The 13225-nt window shown below is 41.3% G+C and overlaps 2 protein-coding genes across 4 annotated transcripts in view; one reads left to right on the forward strand and one right to left on the reverse strand.

Moving 5' to 3' along the window:
* Window positions 1-747: 747 nt before the first annotated feature.
* cpvl (carboxypeptidase vitellogenic like) lies at window positions 748-5411 on the forward strand. Its single transcript, XM_044034431.1, has 13 exons — window positions 748-832; window positions 964-1163; window positions 2045-2166; window positions 2896-3010; window positions 3097-3155; window positions 3264-3343; window positions 3453-3519; window positions 3634-3756; window positions 3841-3972; window positions 4080-4178; window positions 4261-4434; window positions 4515-4697; window positions 4784-5411. Exons 1-13 carry the CDS (start codon window positions 828-830, stop codon window positions 4880-4882), a joined length of 1458 nt encoding a protein of 485 aa, XP_043890366.1. The 5' UTR covers window positions 748-827; the 3' UTR covers window positions 4883-5411.
* Window positions 5412-8590: 3179 nt separating this feature from the next.
* Window positions 8591-13225, reverse strand: part of creb5b (cAMP responsive element binding protein 5b) — a 37536-nt gene continuing 32901 nt past the window's right edge. For 2 of the 3 annotated variants that reach the window (XM_044034430.1, XM_044034427.1), the window contains exons 9-11: window positions 11356-11583; window positions 10039-10147; window positions 8591-8783 (exon numbers count right to left, since the gene is read on the reverse strand). In XM_044034430.1, the coding sequence (XP_043890365.1) occupies window positions 8629-8783; window positions 10039-10147; window positions 11356-11583 (492 nt within the window). In that variant the 3' untranslated portion in view covers window positions 8591-8628. The remainder of the gene's footprint in view (window positions 8784-10038; window positions 10148-11355; window positions 11584-13225) is intronic. The other variant, XM_044034429.1, reaches the window with a different exon arrangement.

The following is a 13225-nucleotide window of genomic DNA, read 5'->3' on the forward strand; positions in this document are numbered from 1 at the left end:
ACAGTTAGATTTTACTGTATCATTAACACCATGATGATGACCATATTATCATTGTTATTATTAATAATAGTACTATCATCTCCCTTTGACTGACGAAAACATTGAGAGAATCATCTATAGCCTATATATTCAGATGTTAACTAAGTTGTAAAAAAATGTGCTTCTAGTTCAACGGATCTTATTAATAACATGCTTAAATAAACCATTTATTGCCGTTATCGCAGTGATATGATCTCAACATGAAAGTACTTTCAAGTTAATCTTCATGAAAACAATTGTAATTTCAAGTTATTTCACGTTCAGTGTTCTTATACGTTTTAAAATGGACTGTATTTCACACCAACACAAGAATAAAAGTATTCATTATCCTTTAATGGGAATGTGAATGAGGCATCGCTATAGACTTATTTATTATAATAGTAATACTAATTACTTTACAGCTTAAATAAGAAGATACATTAAACACACAAAAGTTAAGATAAAATAATATTGCAAAAAAATGCAAAATACATATACATATATATATATTATAGTTACACACTGTAGCTGTAACATTTAACAACGTACTCATTTTTTGAACCACTCTGTCTGAAGAGTCTTGACTGAAACTACATGACATATGTGTAAACAGAGTTTGTTTGTTGGTTTGTTTACATGTTTCCTTAGCAGATTCCCCTGTAAGACCTCACTGAGGGTTACAAACTTCCGTCCGCAAACCAACGACCACGTGACCCAGATCGGCTCACGTGATCCACTAAGGGCTGGTCATGTGACTCAGCCGTTCGCACTCTTTTGTCAGTTCTCCTCGGACCTTCGCGACTCTGAACATGAGGTGAGTTTTAATCTATCAAACAGATTTAACTCGTTTTTGTTTTTCAGTTTGTGTCAGAGTGTTGTGGTTTGTGACGTCACTGGCTCGTGTATGTGTATGTGTGTGTGTGTTGTGTAAAAACATTGACACAGGCTGCTGCAGGAAAGTGTGCTCGTCCTGTTTCTCTGGACCTGTGCGGTGAACTGTGCTCACTCCAGGAGCTGCTCAGCGTTTTTCTGCAGAAAACCTCACCGTGTCAGCGAGCTGCACCGAGGAGGAGGAGGAGGAGGAGTGGACCCCGGCTCTCCGCTCTTCCTCACTCCCTACCTGGAGAAGGGCGCTATAGATGAAGGTACAGCCCCCACCAACAGGACACACTCTACAGCTGAACGATTTCCAATACATGTCTAATTCTAGCATCTCATTATTCTCAGTGTTGTAATGAAACAAAGTACAAATATGTATTAAATGTTATAGGGTTAGACATTCTTTAATATAAATACTCAGCGTTGGTGTTCATTTGATTCTCAGATGTGGGGAAAACACTGGCAAACCCTTCATTTTACATAAATGCTTCATCTTTCCCTTTTAATATTTCATAAGTATTGAATCAGAAAGTTCCATCTGTGAGTTCCTCTTTGAGTGTAGTGTGTGTTTGACTTTTCTGCTCTTTGGCTTTTCAGTTTCCTCAGCAACGACCTGCTTTCATTTTTTCCTCCAACACCAAAAGATTAGACTCTTTTAAATTCTCGGGCCTCTTGGTGTCATTTTCTCTCTGATAAATCAAGAGTAGAGTGACTCATGCGTTGGACAATCCCTTAAAGTCAAAGCTTGTAACAAAGGTAAAGTTTCAGTGGAGACCAACAAGAACCAGAAGGGACAGCTATAGTCTGATCAGATGAACTTTGTAACACAATGAAACTGTACTACAAAAAAACATGTTAACGTGTTCAAATTAGTAACCACGTGTGTGGTCATTGTCCTCACTGTGGCAGTGATTACGCTGCAATATCTATAAAAGAACTGTATTTTTGTATAATATTCACAGTATTGTGAGAGTGCTTGTCCAGGTTTTGAAAGTCTTACCTTGAAAAAGGGCAAAAACCCTGCTTACTATTGCATTGTCAGTATTGTTTCTGTGTTATTTATATGGTAGAATGTCACCAATCGGCATGTACTGTATGTTTGTGTTTATGAATATAAATGTGTTTTGTTTTTTTGTTCTTTCTCCAGCTCGGCAACTGAGTCTTGTGGGGACACTGCCAGGTGCCAATGTTAAAAGCTATGCTGGGTATCTGACCGTCAACAAGAAATTCAACAGCAATCTCTACTTTTGGTTCTTCCCTGCACTCAAGGTGAGCTCAGACTTCTTCTACAGTATAGTATACATGTAACTTTCACATAAAGCTCAGGCATCTGTGTTGCTGCTGTTTGGGCCATGATGATGCAAGTATGAGATCAATTAAAAAAAAAAAAAAAAAATTATATTTATTTTATATACTTATTTTATTTTATATACTTACCGTATTTCAACTGTGGTTTCTCAGTGAGTGTGAGGTAAGAAAGTGCACCATGTCTATTTAGCTGAGTGACAGGTGATTTCAAACCAAGTCGGGATGAGTGAATTTATTCTAAAAAACTTTGAAGAGCTTGTCTTTTGATGAATATGACATTGCAGTGAATCCCTATCCTATCCGTGTAGAGAGGATAGTGTTTACCCATGTGCAGAGAAAGTTCACTGCATACATCGAATGCCCCTCGAATTGACACTTTTCTTTTATAAAATTAGAGATTAGATTACAGTCACTTTATTGTCATTAAATAAGTGCAGTACTCGTAAATAGTTACAGTTCAATGCAAATGCAGTAAAATGTCAGTTATTTTTATACTGTTTCCCTCAATGTTAGGCTGTAAGTTATTTTCATATTGTACAATCATTTATTCAAATATTTAAAAGTGACAAAAGCCAGACATTTGACATTTTGAAACATTTCCACAGTAATAATCAAAAAAGCGTAACTTAAGTTACCACAAGGTGGAGCTGAGATCTAACTTTAAAATCCCTTTGATCATTTCTTTGACAGCCAATCCAAGACAAGGCTCCGGTCCTGCTGTGGCTGCAGGGGGGACCAGGTGGCACCTCCATGTTTGGTCTTTTTGTGGAGCACGGACCATATGTGGTTTATAAGAACCTGACTGGTAGGAACTGATTTGTTGTGTGAGCATGTGTATTTGTTGTCAAACAGATTTAATTGCTGACCATTGTGTCTTTTTCGTCTTTACAGTTGGTTTAAGAGACTACGCTTGGACAACCAGATATTCAGTCTTGTACATTGACAATCCAGTAAGTATTTATTAGCAGACAAAGTACAAGACAACACATGTGTCTATATATATATATATATATATATATATATATATCTATATGAATCTTAACTTCTTGTGTCTTCAGGTTGGAACTGGTTTTAGCTTCACTGATGACGACAGAGGTTTTGCTCAGGATCAGGACGACGTTGGCAGAGACTTGTACAGGTAACAACACTGCAGTCGTTCTGTCAGTTCAGCCGCGTGACGGTCTTGTGTTTCGCTGCTTCCTGTCTCCTTTTGACTTTATTTCTTTTTCCGTCTCTTTCTTCACAAGTGCTTTAACGCAGTTCTTCCAGATCTTTCCCGAGTATCAGTCCAATGAGTTCTATGCCACCGGAGAGGTAATGTTTCCTTTGTGATTGTTGCCTAAACATTTGGAGTAGCAACAACGTCTTATCCTCATATACTGGTACACTGTAACTTATATCACTATGTAAACCTGTGTCTGTGCGCAGTCTTATGCAGGGAAGTACGTTCCTGCCATTTCTTACTACATCCACAAAAACAACCCAACTGCAAAGGTGAAGATCAATTTCATGGGCATGGCGATTGGTGATGGGCTTTGTGATCCAGAAATGGTTTGTATCTAACATTGTGTCCTCATCTTTATTTAAGATCCCCCCCGGTGTCCTGATTGTACTCATTTCTGACCTCTTTTCTAGATGCTCGGTGGTTACGGTGAGTTCCTGTTCCAAACTGGCATGATTGATGAACACCAGAAACAGTATGTTGTCCAGCAGACTGACCTTGGGGTGGAATTCATTCAGCAGGAGAAGTGGGTGGAGGCTTTTCAGGTAAAAGCGGTGCACTGGTTCCCAAGTTGACATGATCTGTTATGTACATTTTACATTAACGATATTTTCTCATGCAAGAATCAAAACGTTGAATCCCATTTCCTCAGGTCTTTGATCGCTTGCTGAATGGTGACGTGGATCCATATCCCTCCTTCTTCCAAAACGTGACCGGCTGCACCAACTACTTCAACTACATGACATGTCAGGTAAACACCCGCGCTGTGACTTCTTAGAGAAACCTCCCCAAAAGTGTCTTGCCGTTTTCAATTTTATGTATCGACACCGCAGGAGCCTGAAGACCAGGAGTATTTCTCGCAGTTTGTGACTCTGCCTGAGGTGCGGCGTGCCATCCATGTGGGCAATCTGACGTTCAACGACGGCTCTGAGGTGGAGAAACACCTCGTGCAGGACGTCATGAAGAGCATCAAACCGTGGCTGGGAGTTCTGATGGACAACTACAGGGTGAGGGGTGGACAAGTCTGTAATGATCCGTGTATGTATATAATGTATTTTTTTTAAAACCCCCGTTTCCTTGTTTCCAGGTCTTAATCTACAGTGGTCAGCTGGACGTGATCGTAGCTGCTCCACTGACCGAGAGGTTTCTGCCGACCGTTAACTGGACCGGAGCCGCCGAGTTCAATTCCGCGCCACGCTACCACTGGAAGGTCCAGCCCACTGACACGGAGGTGGCAGGTTATGTAAAACAAGTGAAAGACTTTTACCAGGTGAGCACAACGTTAAGTCCATTCAGCTGATATTGGACGAGAAGCAGGACGGGTCGTATTTATTTTAATTGTCTCTTGTTGCTCAGGTCATCATCCGAGGAGGGGGACACATTCTTCCTTACGACCAACCAGCGAGGTCCTTCGACATGATCGACAGATTTCTCTCAATACGAGGCTGGATATGAAATGTTTTGTATTAAAAATGCAACCAAAGTACCTTCACCTCCAAATGAACACGATCTTAAATTAGCGCCTCTTCATCATCATCATCATCATTCATTGTAAATCAGCACATGCTTTGTTGATTTGCTGCGCATCTTTGCAAATGAAATGTCATTGATTTTCTGGGATTTTAGCAGATGTGATATTTGTTGTAACCTGTAACTTGACTGCAAATGAAATAAGTTCCTGGATGAATGTCACTGAATAGCTGCCTGTATATTTCAGAGTTTGAATCAAATGGTAAAAAAAGAAACTGCAGCTTCATTTGATTATCAGTTTTTCTTCATGTGGTGGAAAAAAACTTGAAATAAGAGAAATGACTTCAAATAAAATTATTTTTTTGTAAATTAAAAATGTTTTAATGTTCAGAAATGACTGCAATTCCCATTCCACTGATTGTGACTGTTATAATGAAGCACTGATAATTCCTTACAGGTTAATTAACTGTGAAGTTAAAATTAAAGTGTACACCAGGGGTCGCTGTTCTCCACAGATATTCTGTTGCGTCCTTGAAACTCAAAAAACGACAACACTGCAAAACTAATGTGGTCATTTCAAATGAGCCTGAGTTGAAAGAATAAATAATTTAGGGGAAACTTTACATGTTGCAACAAAACTTTTGAAAAAAATCTGTACACTTTGCATGTTCATGTCATTGTTACAGCTCAAATGTAATTGACTGGCATCTTGACAAAGTGCTTCAAAGATGTTTGTGTTATGAGTTTAACCGCTGTGTTATTTCATCGGGCAACTGTGGAGCTGTCTAGACAGTTCAATAATTAATGAGTATTTTAAACATCTAATTATTTAATGAGCAGATATGTCTCGAGGACATGTATCGTGGGGGGGATTCTGCTGATCGTTCAGTTTCAACGTTAGTTTATTACTTAAGTGTTTTGTTCCCGTTTGCCCCCACAGAAACGATTTCTGTGAACTTGGCAGATTGAAAGTTGTGTTATCGAATCACGCCATGTAGTTGTATGTTACGGAACAAGTGCTTTATTTTCATACCATAATGTACATAACTGCAGTGATAACTTTCACATCTGTACAAATGCAAAACATAAACATGAAGACAATGTCATTACAGACTCACACAGAAATTATTATTTCTTTTTCTTCTTTTTTTTTTTTTTTTTACAAAGTTATGCAAGTAAGAATGGATCCGTCATTTCATTACATATAAACAATTTATTTAAGCGCTGAAATGTAGCCTCAACATACAACGATAGGCAACAAGTGCTATGCAAACCTTATTTACAGACATGTACCACACATTTGCTCCCTTCAAAAAGAAAGGTGGTTTCATTACATGTGCAGGATTACAGAAATGACTGACTTTATGTACAATAGTTATTTAAAATAGTTCCGTTATAGCATAATTAACGTGTGATAATTGTTCTACACGGCTCACACAAATCCACACAGCCACAGCCACACACTGATCATCCGTCTGTCTGCCGATACAGTAACAAATGTCTTTTTCTGAACCTGGATCATGAAGTAGAGACTCATTATTTGACTGTAAAGTAGCCACATCATCCTAACGATAAGAGTTTAAAGTAATTTATGGTCCTAGCAATATTTTCACATGCGAGACGTTGAATTTGGAATGGTCTAGTAATCAATATATCATTTATAAAACAACCAAAAATAAGGCAAGCTTCAGGTCAAAGGGGTTGGTGCAACTAAGCCCTTTTCAAGTGAATCAATTTCTTTGTCTAATCAATACACGCATATTAAACCACGCACACACACACACACACACACATGGATTAAACAGTCTGAATGAGGATGAATTTAACCAGCTATGATGACAAAAAAAAAAAGAGCGTTCTCAATTCACATCCTTCATCTTTGACAAAGTTGAAGCTGGATTTCTCGTTTTCCCCCCCAGAATAAAAACGGTGCAAGCTCTAGGTTTCCTTCTCTTATCTACAGGCATGTGACGTATGCCAGGCACAGGTTCTCGTTAAAGCCAAACACAGTGAAGTTATGTTCTCGCTGGTGTGTGGAAAAACAGGGGGATCGCTGAGAGTTACTCAGACCTTAATATGGCTATTCTACCCTCTGGCATGGCAGAGGACAAAGTGCATAGACGGCTCTATGATCACTCCACCTGTTTCGTGGAATGCATCGTATCCATCCTACTGTAAAACACACAGTGCATTATGGTCATCATGCTCGTGAATTGACATTCCTGGTCATAGAAAAAAAAGGAAAGACAGAGGAGTTGTAGGTCAACAGGAGAAGGCATTAAGTTTCAAGGCTAACAGGAAGATAGAAAATGTCAATCCAGTATCATCCAACGCCAAGCTGAGATACAGAGGAGGCCTGAGAGAGAGGGCAGAGGTCAAGTGGAACATGGGTTATTTTTCTCCTTGGTCAGCTGGTTTTGCCCTGCAGTAACATGCAGCAGACATCTACAGTAAAGCCAATAACAAGGGAAATAACGATTAATGCTTTGACTGTATAAAGGAAAGGTGATTGATAAGATTATTATGGTGATAGAAATGTTTTTTGTTTTTTGTTCAGGCACATTGTGACATTTTAGAAAGCACAGGCATACAATGCTTCTGTTCAGAAACTCTTACACAATGCCAGTTTTGGGAAAACCAGTTTGAAAAAAAAAATAAACAAACTAAATGAAACATCATGGTCACTTTCTCACTCTCTGTTTGTATCGCTCTTTACACACACCGGTTGCTCTGCAGCAGGAGAAAGCGAAGCACAAGCAAAATATTATTATACATTTTTCACATGCACACGAAACAATAAAAGAAATATGCAGACGTACACAATCAAAAGTTATTGGAATTTGAATCCAAAATGTGGATCCAGACGCACAAACATAACAACAAAATAAAAGAGGCCTCAATAATTAAAGCTTCAGTTGGTCCTGGAGAGCGGAGGAGCTGCCTCACTGGTATCACAGTGTACAGTTCTGGAGCTGTAACAGCACCGCATGTCCTTCAGGGACCAGAGTGGCTGACCACGCTGATCACATCGTGGACATACAGCAAAGAAGATGATCAATACTCCAATGTATTGCTTCTATTTGATCGTATGATACGTTCACTGTCATGCTATGTGTCATAACACTGTTTGAGACCACCTCTGACAGGGAGAAGGTTAACAGTCTGGTACATTTCTCAGGAGGAAATAGAAAAAGAAAAGGATCGTTACACCTGCTTGCATATTCCTGTATTCAAGACATCATGGTGACAGTTCGACTCGGTTTGAGGAGAAGACTTAAAGGCAGCAACTCCTCACTCGCTCATTCCGGGTCTTCTGTATGATTACACATGCTACATACGTGTGACACATGGTGTGTATGCATGACTTGTGATTCAGTCCATTAGGCATTCAGAGATGTAAGCTCTGCTCGAGATGACAGTGCGAGGACAATGCCCCCCCTTTCTTTCTTCTGGGGTCCATTTTGTACCATTACACGACGGAGGAAAGTCACTTAAATGCTGCATGAGATTAGCAAAACTCTGCTAAACAAAAAAAAACAAACAAACATTTATGCATGAATAGGGTTGCTGTATTAAAAATACATACGGTAGCTACTGTATAAAGAACAGCCTCACGGTCCTTTGAGGTTTTTCCTTGATGGAGGGAGAGAGGGTGAGCATCAAGTGCAGCTGGTGACCCTCATAAAAGGGAGCAAGGGGGCAACAGTCGGGGGTTATAGTCTCTCTGGTCCCTAGTGGATGGGGTTAATGTCTGTGCGGTGGTTGGCTTGTCCGTGCACACCGCTGCCCCCTACAGTCGTGGTAGAGGTGGTGATGGTGTTGTGCTGAATGACCTGCTGCTGCGAACACGCTGGCGTTGGGCTTCCCGCCGGACTGCTCTCTGGACCTGGGGAGACAACAGAGACGTCACTGAAGAGGGACAACGTGTGTGTGTGTGTGTGTGTGTGTGAAGCCCAGGACGTATGAAGAAAGCAGTTATCAGAGAGGCAACTTCGCTTGTTGCAAAAATAACTTCTTTTAAATGGAAGTCTATGGGAAACATGGTCACTTAAGTAATCAATGGTCTCAATCGCTAATTTCAGCTCTTCTTCAATAAAACTATTTTGTAAATTATGTTCCCACGACTAAAGGCAATAAAGCACAACACATAAGAGTGGACATCAGTGTATTTAACGTCTAGTGTTGTCCAGTAGGTTTTTTTATATACAGTCTATGGCTGTGACCTTCCAAGGACACAGAGGTTTCAAAATCTAAAGTGAATGACCAAATACACACAGACCAAATTGTGTTATTGCAAAAAGACAGCTTTATTAGCAAGAATAGATCAATTTCAAACAAATGACATACTAAATTTGCACGCAACATCCGACTGTCATCCCAAAATGGACCATAAATAAATGGATAACACAAAAATGGAAAAGTGAATCACTCAAACTCCATAAACATGCCTCAAGAATTTTGGACATACTGAAGGTGACATCTGTACACAAGCGAGACTCATCGATGAAAGTCTCTCCCAGCCCAGTCTGGGAGTTGGCTCTTTGCTTCATAAAAGAACCATTCAGCCAAAGGGGATGTGAGACTTATTTTCCTGTGCTACAGCCACGCAGGGAGGTGCCTTATCCTAATTACATGGAAATGTCACTAGTATCCGTATCAAAGGGTGGGGCTGTGATGTCATGCACGGCTGAGACACAGTCCAATAATCAGCGAGATCCTGGGACATCCATGAGCGTTTGGATGCCAGTGTGACGTCTTTCTCACGTTGTGCCTTGGCTGCCTATGTGTGCGTAGGTGCTGTCCGACGGAAAAAACAGGTCTCATATGGGATTCAGACTCCCGACTCCCGGCCCAGGCCAGTGGCTACCACAGTGTGCAACACCCATATGTCAAAGCAAGAGTCTTGCAGCGAGCGTGGGAGCTGGATCCCAGCACATAAGAGCAAAGAGTTTTGGCAGTTGCTGTGTGTCCATCAAAGATTGGTCTGTAGGTTTTATACCTTTCCTCTGGCAAAACCATTACAGATCATTTCCACAGCAGTTCAATCTGCACCACAGGACTGCGGCACACAGACGAAGGTGCTTTCTTTTTCTATTTCCCAAATATGTGTGTGTGCGTGTGTTTATGTTTGAGCTACTCACTGAGGTAACCTTGGGACTCTTTCTGCATAGTGGTGATGGGACAATCCTTGTGTGTGAGGAGAAGCTGCTTGAGTTGGGTCACCTCGTTCTTTAGCATGGTCACTTCATTCTGAAATACAGGAGAAACATGGAGGCATTTAAAGACTTTCACCTTGGGAATCCACAAATAGAACAGACTTACACTATTTTCCTTGTGTATTCATATCTACTAGTAAAACGGTATCTGTACACATTCCATGGATTTATTATCCAAACATTTTCAAAGCTAGTCAAACAATAAAGTTTAAATCTTGTCAAGCAACCCATCCATTCATCTTCTACTGCTTTCTCCTCCATGTGAGGGTTGCAGAGGGCGCTGGTGCCAATCCCAGCTGACATAGGGCGAAAGGCGGGTTACACCCTTGACAGGTCGCCAGTCCATCGCAGGGCTATTAACCATCCACTCTCAATTTAGAGTGTCCAATTCCCAAATCTGCATGTTTTTGGTCTGTGGGAGGTAATCTGAGCACCCACGCAAACTCCATGGAGAAACAGACAAACATCTCCTATCCAAACAAAGTCGAAGTTGACACACTGTCGTGTTCTTTTAACAAAGAACAGTCAAGTGTGTCATTTACTACCATGGTTGCCTTGGTAACCCCCATAAGATCAAAGAAAGGTGAGGGCAGCGGCGTCTGTCTCCGTTAAGGTCTCCATGTGAAACAGGGTGGATTTGGCACATTTAGCGATATATCTGTTGCATTTCTGCCAACATCTCCTACATTTCTCATCCAAACACAGCACAAGTCGGCACGGCACACACTGGTGCCCTCAGTAGGTCACCAGCCATGTTTGAAGCCTGTCAAGCGACGGACAGACGGACAGACGGACAGACCGATATTCTTTGAAGGAATAGACACATATCTACTGAACGCAGTAAAGCTGCAGTACGCAGGGTCGCCAGAAAAATTGTTGATGGCCGACTTTCATCTGCATGGTTGTTAAAATGCCATTGTTTTGAGATCGCTGCTCTCTGTGCCAAATTCCTCTCATCAGATGAGCAATGACAGATTACAAGGAAATCTCTTAATCTCTGAAACTGATATTAACTGTGTTTTATTGTATTTATTGTCAAACTCTATTCACAAATCTTTTCCCTGCAGCAGAATGAAGTTATCACTGGTGCTGGGATTATCTGACCCCTGCACCTTTAATGTGTCAGGATTATTTTACATTTTGGACAAATTACAATGAACCTGTTGTTGAAAAGTTGAGTTTTTGGAGTCATTTTGGAGATATTTTGTGATCAAAACCACCAGTCAAACATATTGTCATTACCTGAAGCTGCATGTTGGTCTGCGTGAGCTCTTCCGCTTTCTTCTCTAACGACATCACCCACACTTTTCTCTTCTGTCGGCATCTTGTCGCTGCTGCTCGGTTCCGCTCGAGAAACTTCCGCCGGCGTTCGTCCGGATCTTCGTCCACGACTCTCCTGCGCCGCCCGCCGCTGGGGGGAGGAGACTGCAGCGTCTGCGTGGGCTGCATCTGCTGGGTGGCAGGTGACATCTGAAAATGACGGCAAGGTATATTGGGATCACAGAGCTCTTTGATGACACAGTCTGTCCGAGCAGACTCTTAACCAGGCTGAAGCACCTGCGAAGCAGCCCGTCACCTGTCTGCTGTCACCACTTCACTGACCTCAAAGCCTGGCGCCTCCAAACAGGCATCTATACATTACCTCCTGCATCTAGTCCATGCCTGGCAACGTCCCCAAAAACAACATCTGGCTGTGCCACATGCTCTATGAGCTGAGCTGTGGGCGTCAGGAGTGAGTGACTGGGCTGATTCACTAGCATTGCCCACCTTGTTAAAGAGGTGTCAGGAGGCACTTTTCCAACGCCCACTTCCACACAGAATAACACCACCAGACACAGTCAAACGGCCTGTTTCTAAAACTGTGCATGCACTGACAGATCTTGACATATCCTTGGCAAGGTCAAGTGTTTTCTGTCTTCAGGTCATTACCATTTTTATGAGAACCATGGAAAATACAAGCTGCCTTTAATGGCCGCTGCACATACACAGAGTGTTGTTTTAATGCCTAATGGTACGTTCGGAACATGAAGTGATTTGCATTTTTGGATGTCGGTCTGTCCTTCATTTAAAAAGCTCGGCATTGCAGAGGGCGCTAGACAATGCAGGGATACGCTGTCTCACAGCGTATTATGTTTAGAACTGTAAGCAATACTTTCAAACTTTCAGTTTTAAAAAAATTTAAATTAAAGCAGAAAATATTTTTGCTGCTAAGATTTTGTTCCAAGACCATGATCCAAGGTTGTCTGTTCACCATCAGGACCAGCCTTCATAAAAATGTCTTCTGCACCTGGTGCCTGCTGTGGTCACATTATGGCAGCTTGGCAGTGGAGGAGGGCGTGGAGCATAGTTTCCAACAGACACTCCTGAACATCTTCCATAATAGTCTTTTTATGGCCTCTTCATGACCTCTTCCCTCCATGGCAGCCATCTGACACTGACCCGTAGCTGACCAATCTCAGAGGAAAAAATGATTGTGAAGATGGTTGCCAGGAAACTATTTGGTATTATGACTGCAGCAATAGAAAAGGTTTGTCTAGTGACTTGTACTCATCAACTACTAACTTACTTTTAAACTGCTCAAATGATTAATAAAGCCAGTGTATGCAACATTTTCCTACAAAAAATATATTAATCCCAAAGTAAACTTTGTCAGTCATCTTAATGAGTCACTAGAGTGTGGTGGTGTTTTTATCTGCAGAGACACTGACTTGTGTTTCAGATATTTACTGTTTCCTCTTTGTTTTGCTCTGGGTTGGTACGTTTCTGGGTGGCAACATTTGGACAGTGTCAGGTTACAACCCGACAGGTATAAGAAGCTGTGGTAATGGCAGACACAGAACCTAAGAATCGCTAGTTTGCTGAGGATAAAAGCAGAGTGGACAAAAGTTTAGCCTGAGTAATTTGAAGCTTAAGTAGAGATGTTTCTAATACTAAATTCATTTTCTGGGTCTGCTATACTAAGTGTTAACTTTGAAACACATGAGCTGCCTAAAGCAAGATACTGTGTCTGGGTTTGAGGCAGTGTGACCAACCCAATCTGTTTACATGCTCGCCAATGAAAAGCCGTTCCAGGCACATAGTTCCAGGTGTTTGTAAGTTAACTGTGCTACTG

This window comes from Solea senegalensis, linkage group LG9, assembly GCF_019176455.1.
Source record: "Solea senegalensis isolate Sse05_10M linkage group LG9, IFAPA_SoseM_1, whole genome shotgun sequence".
Classification (NCBI taxonomy): Eukaryota; Metazoa; Chordata; class Actinopteri; order Pleuronectiformes; family Soleidae; genus Solea; species Solea senegalensis.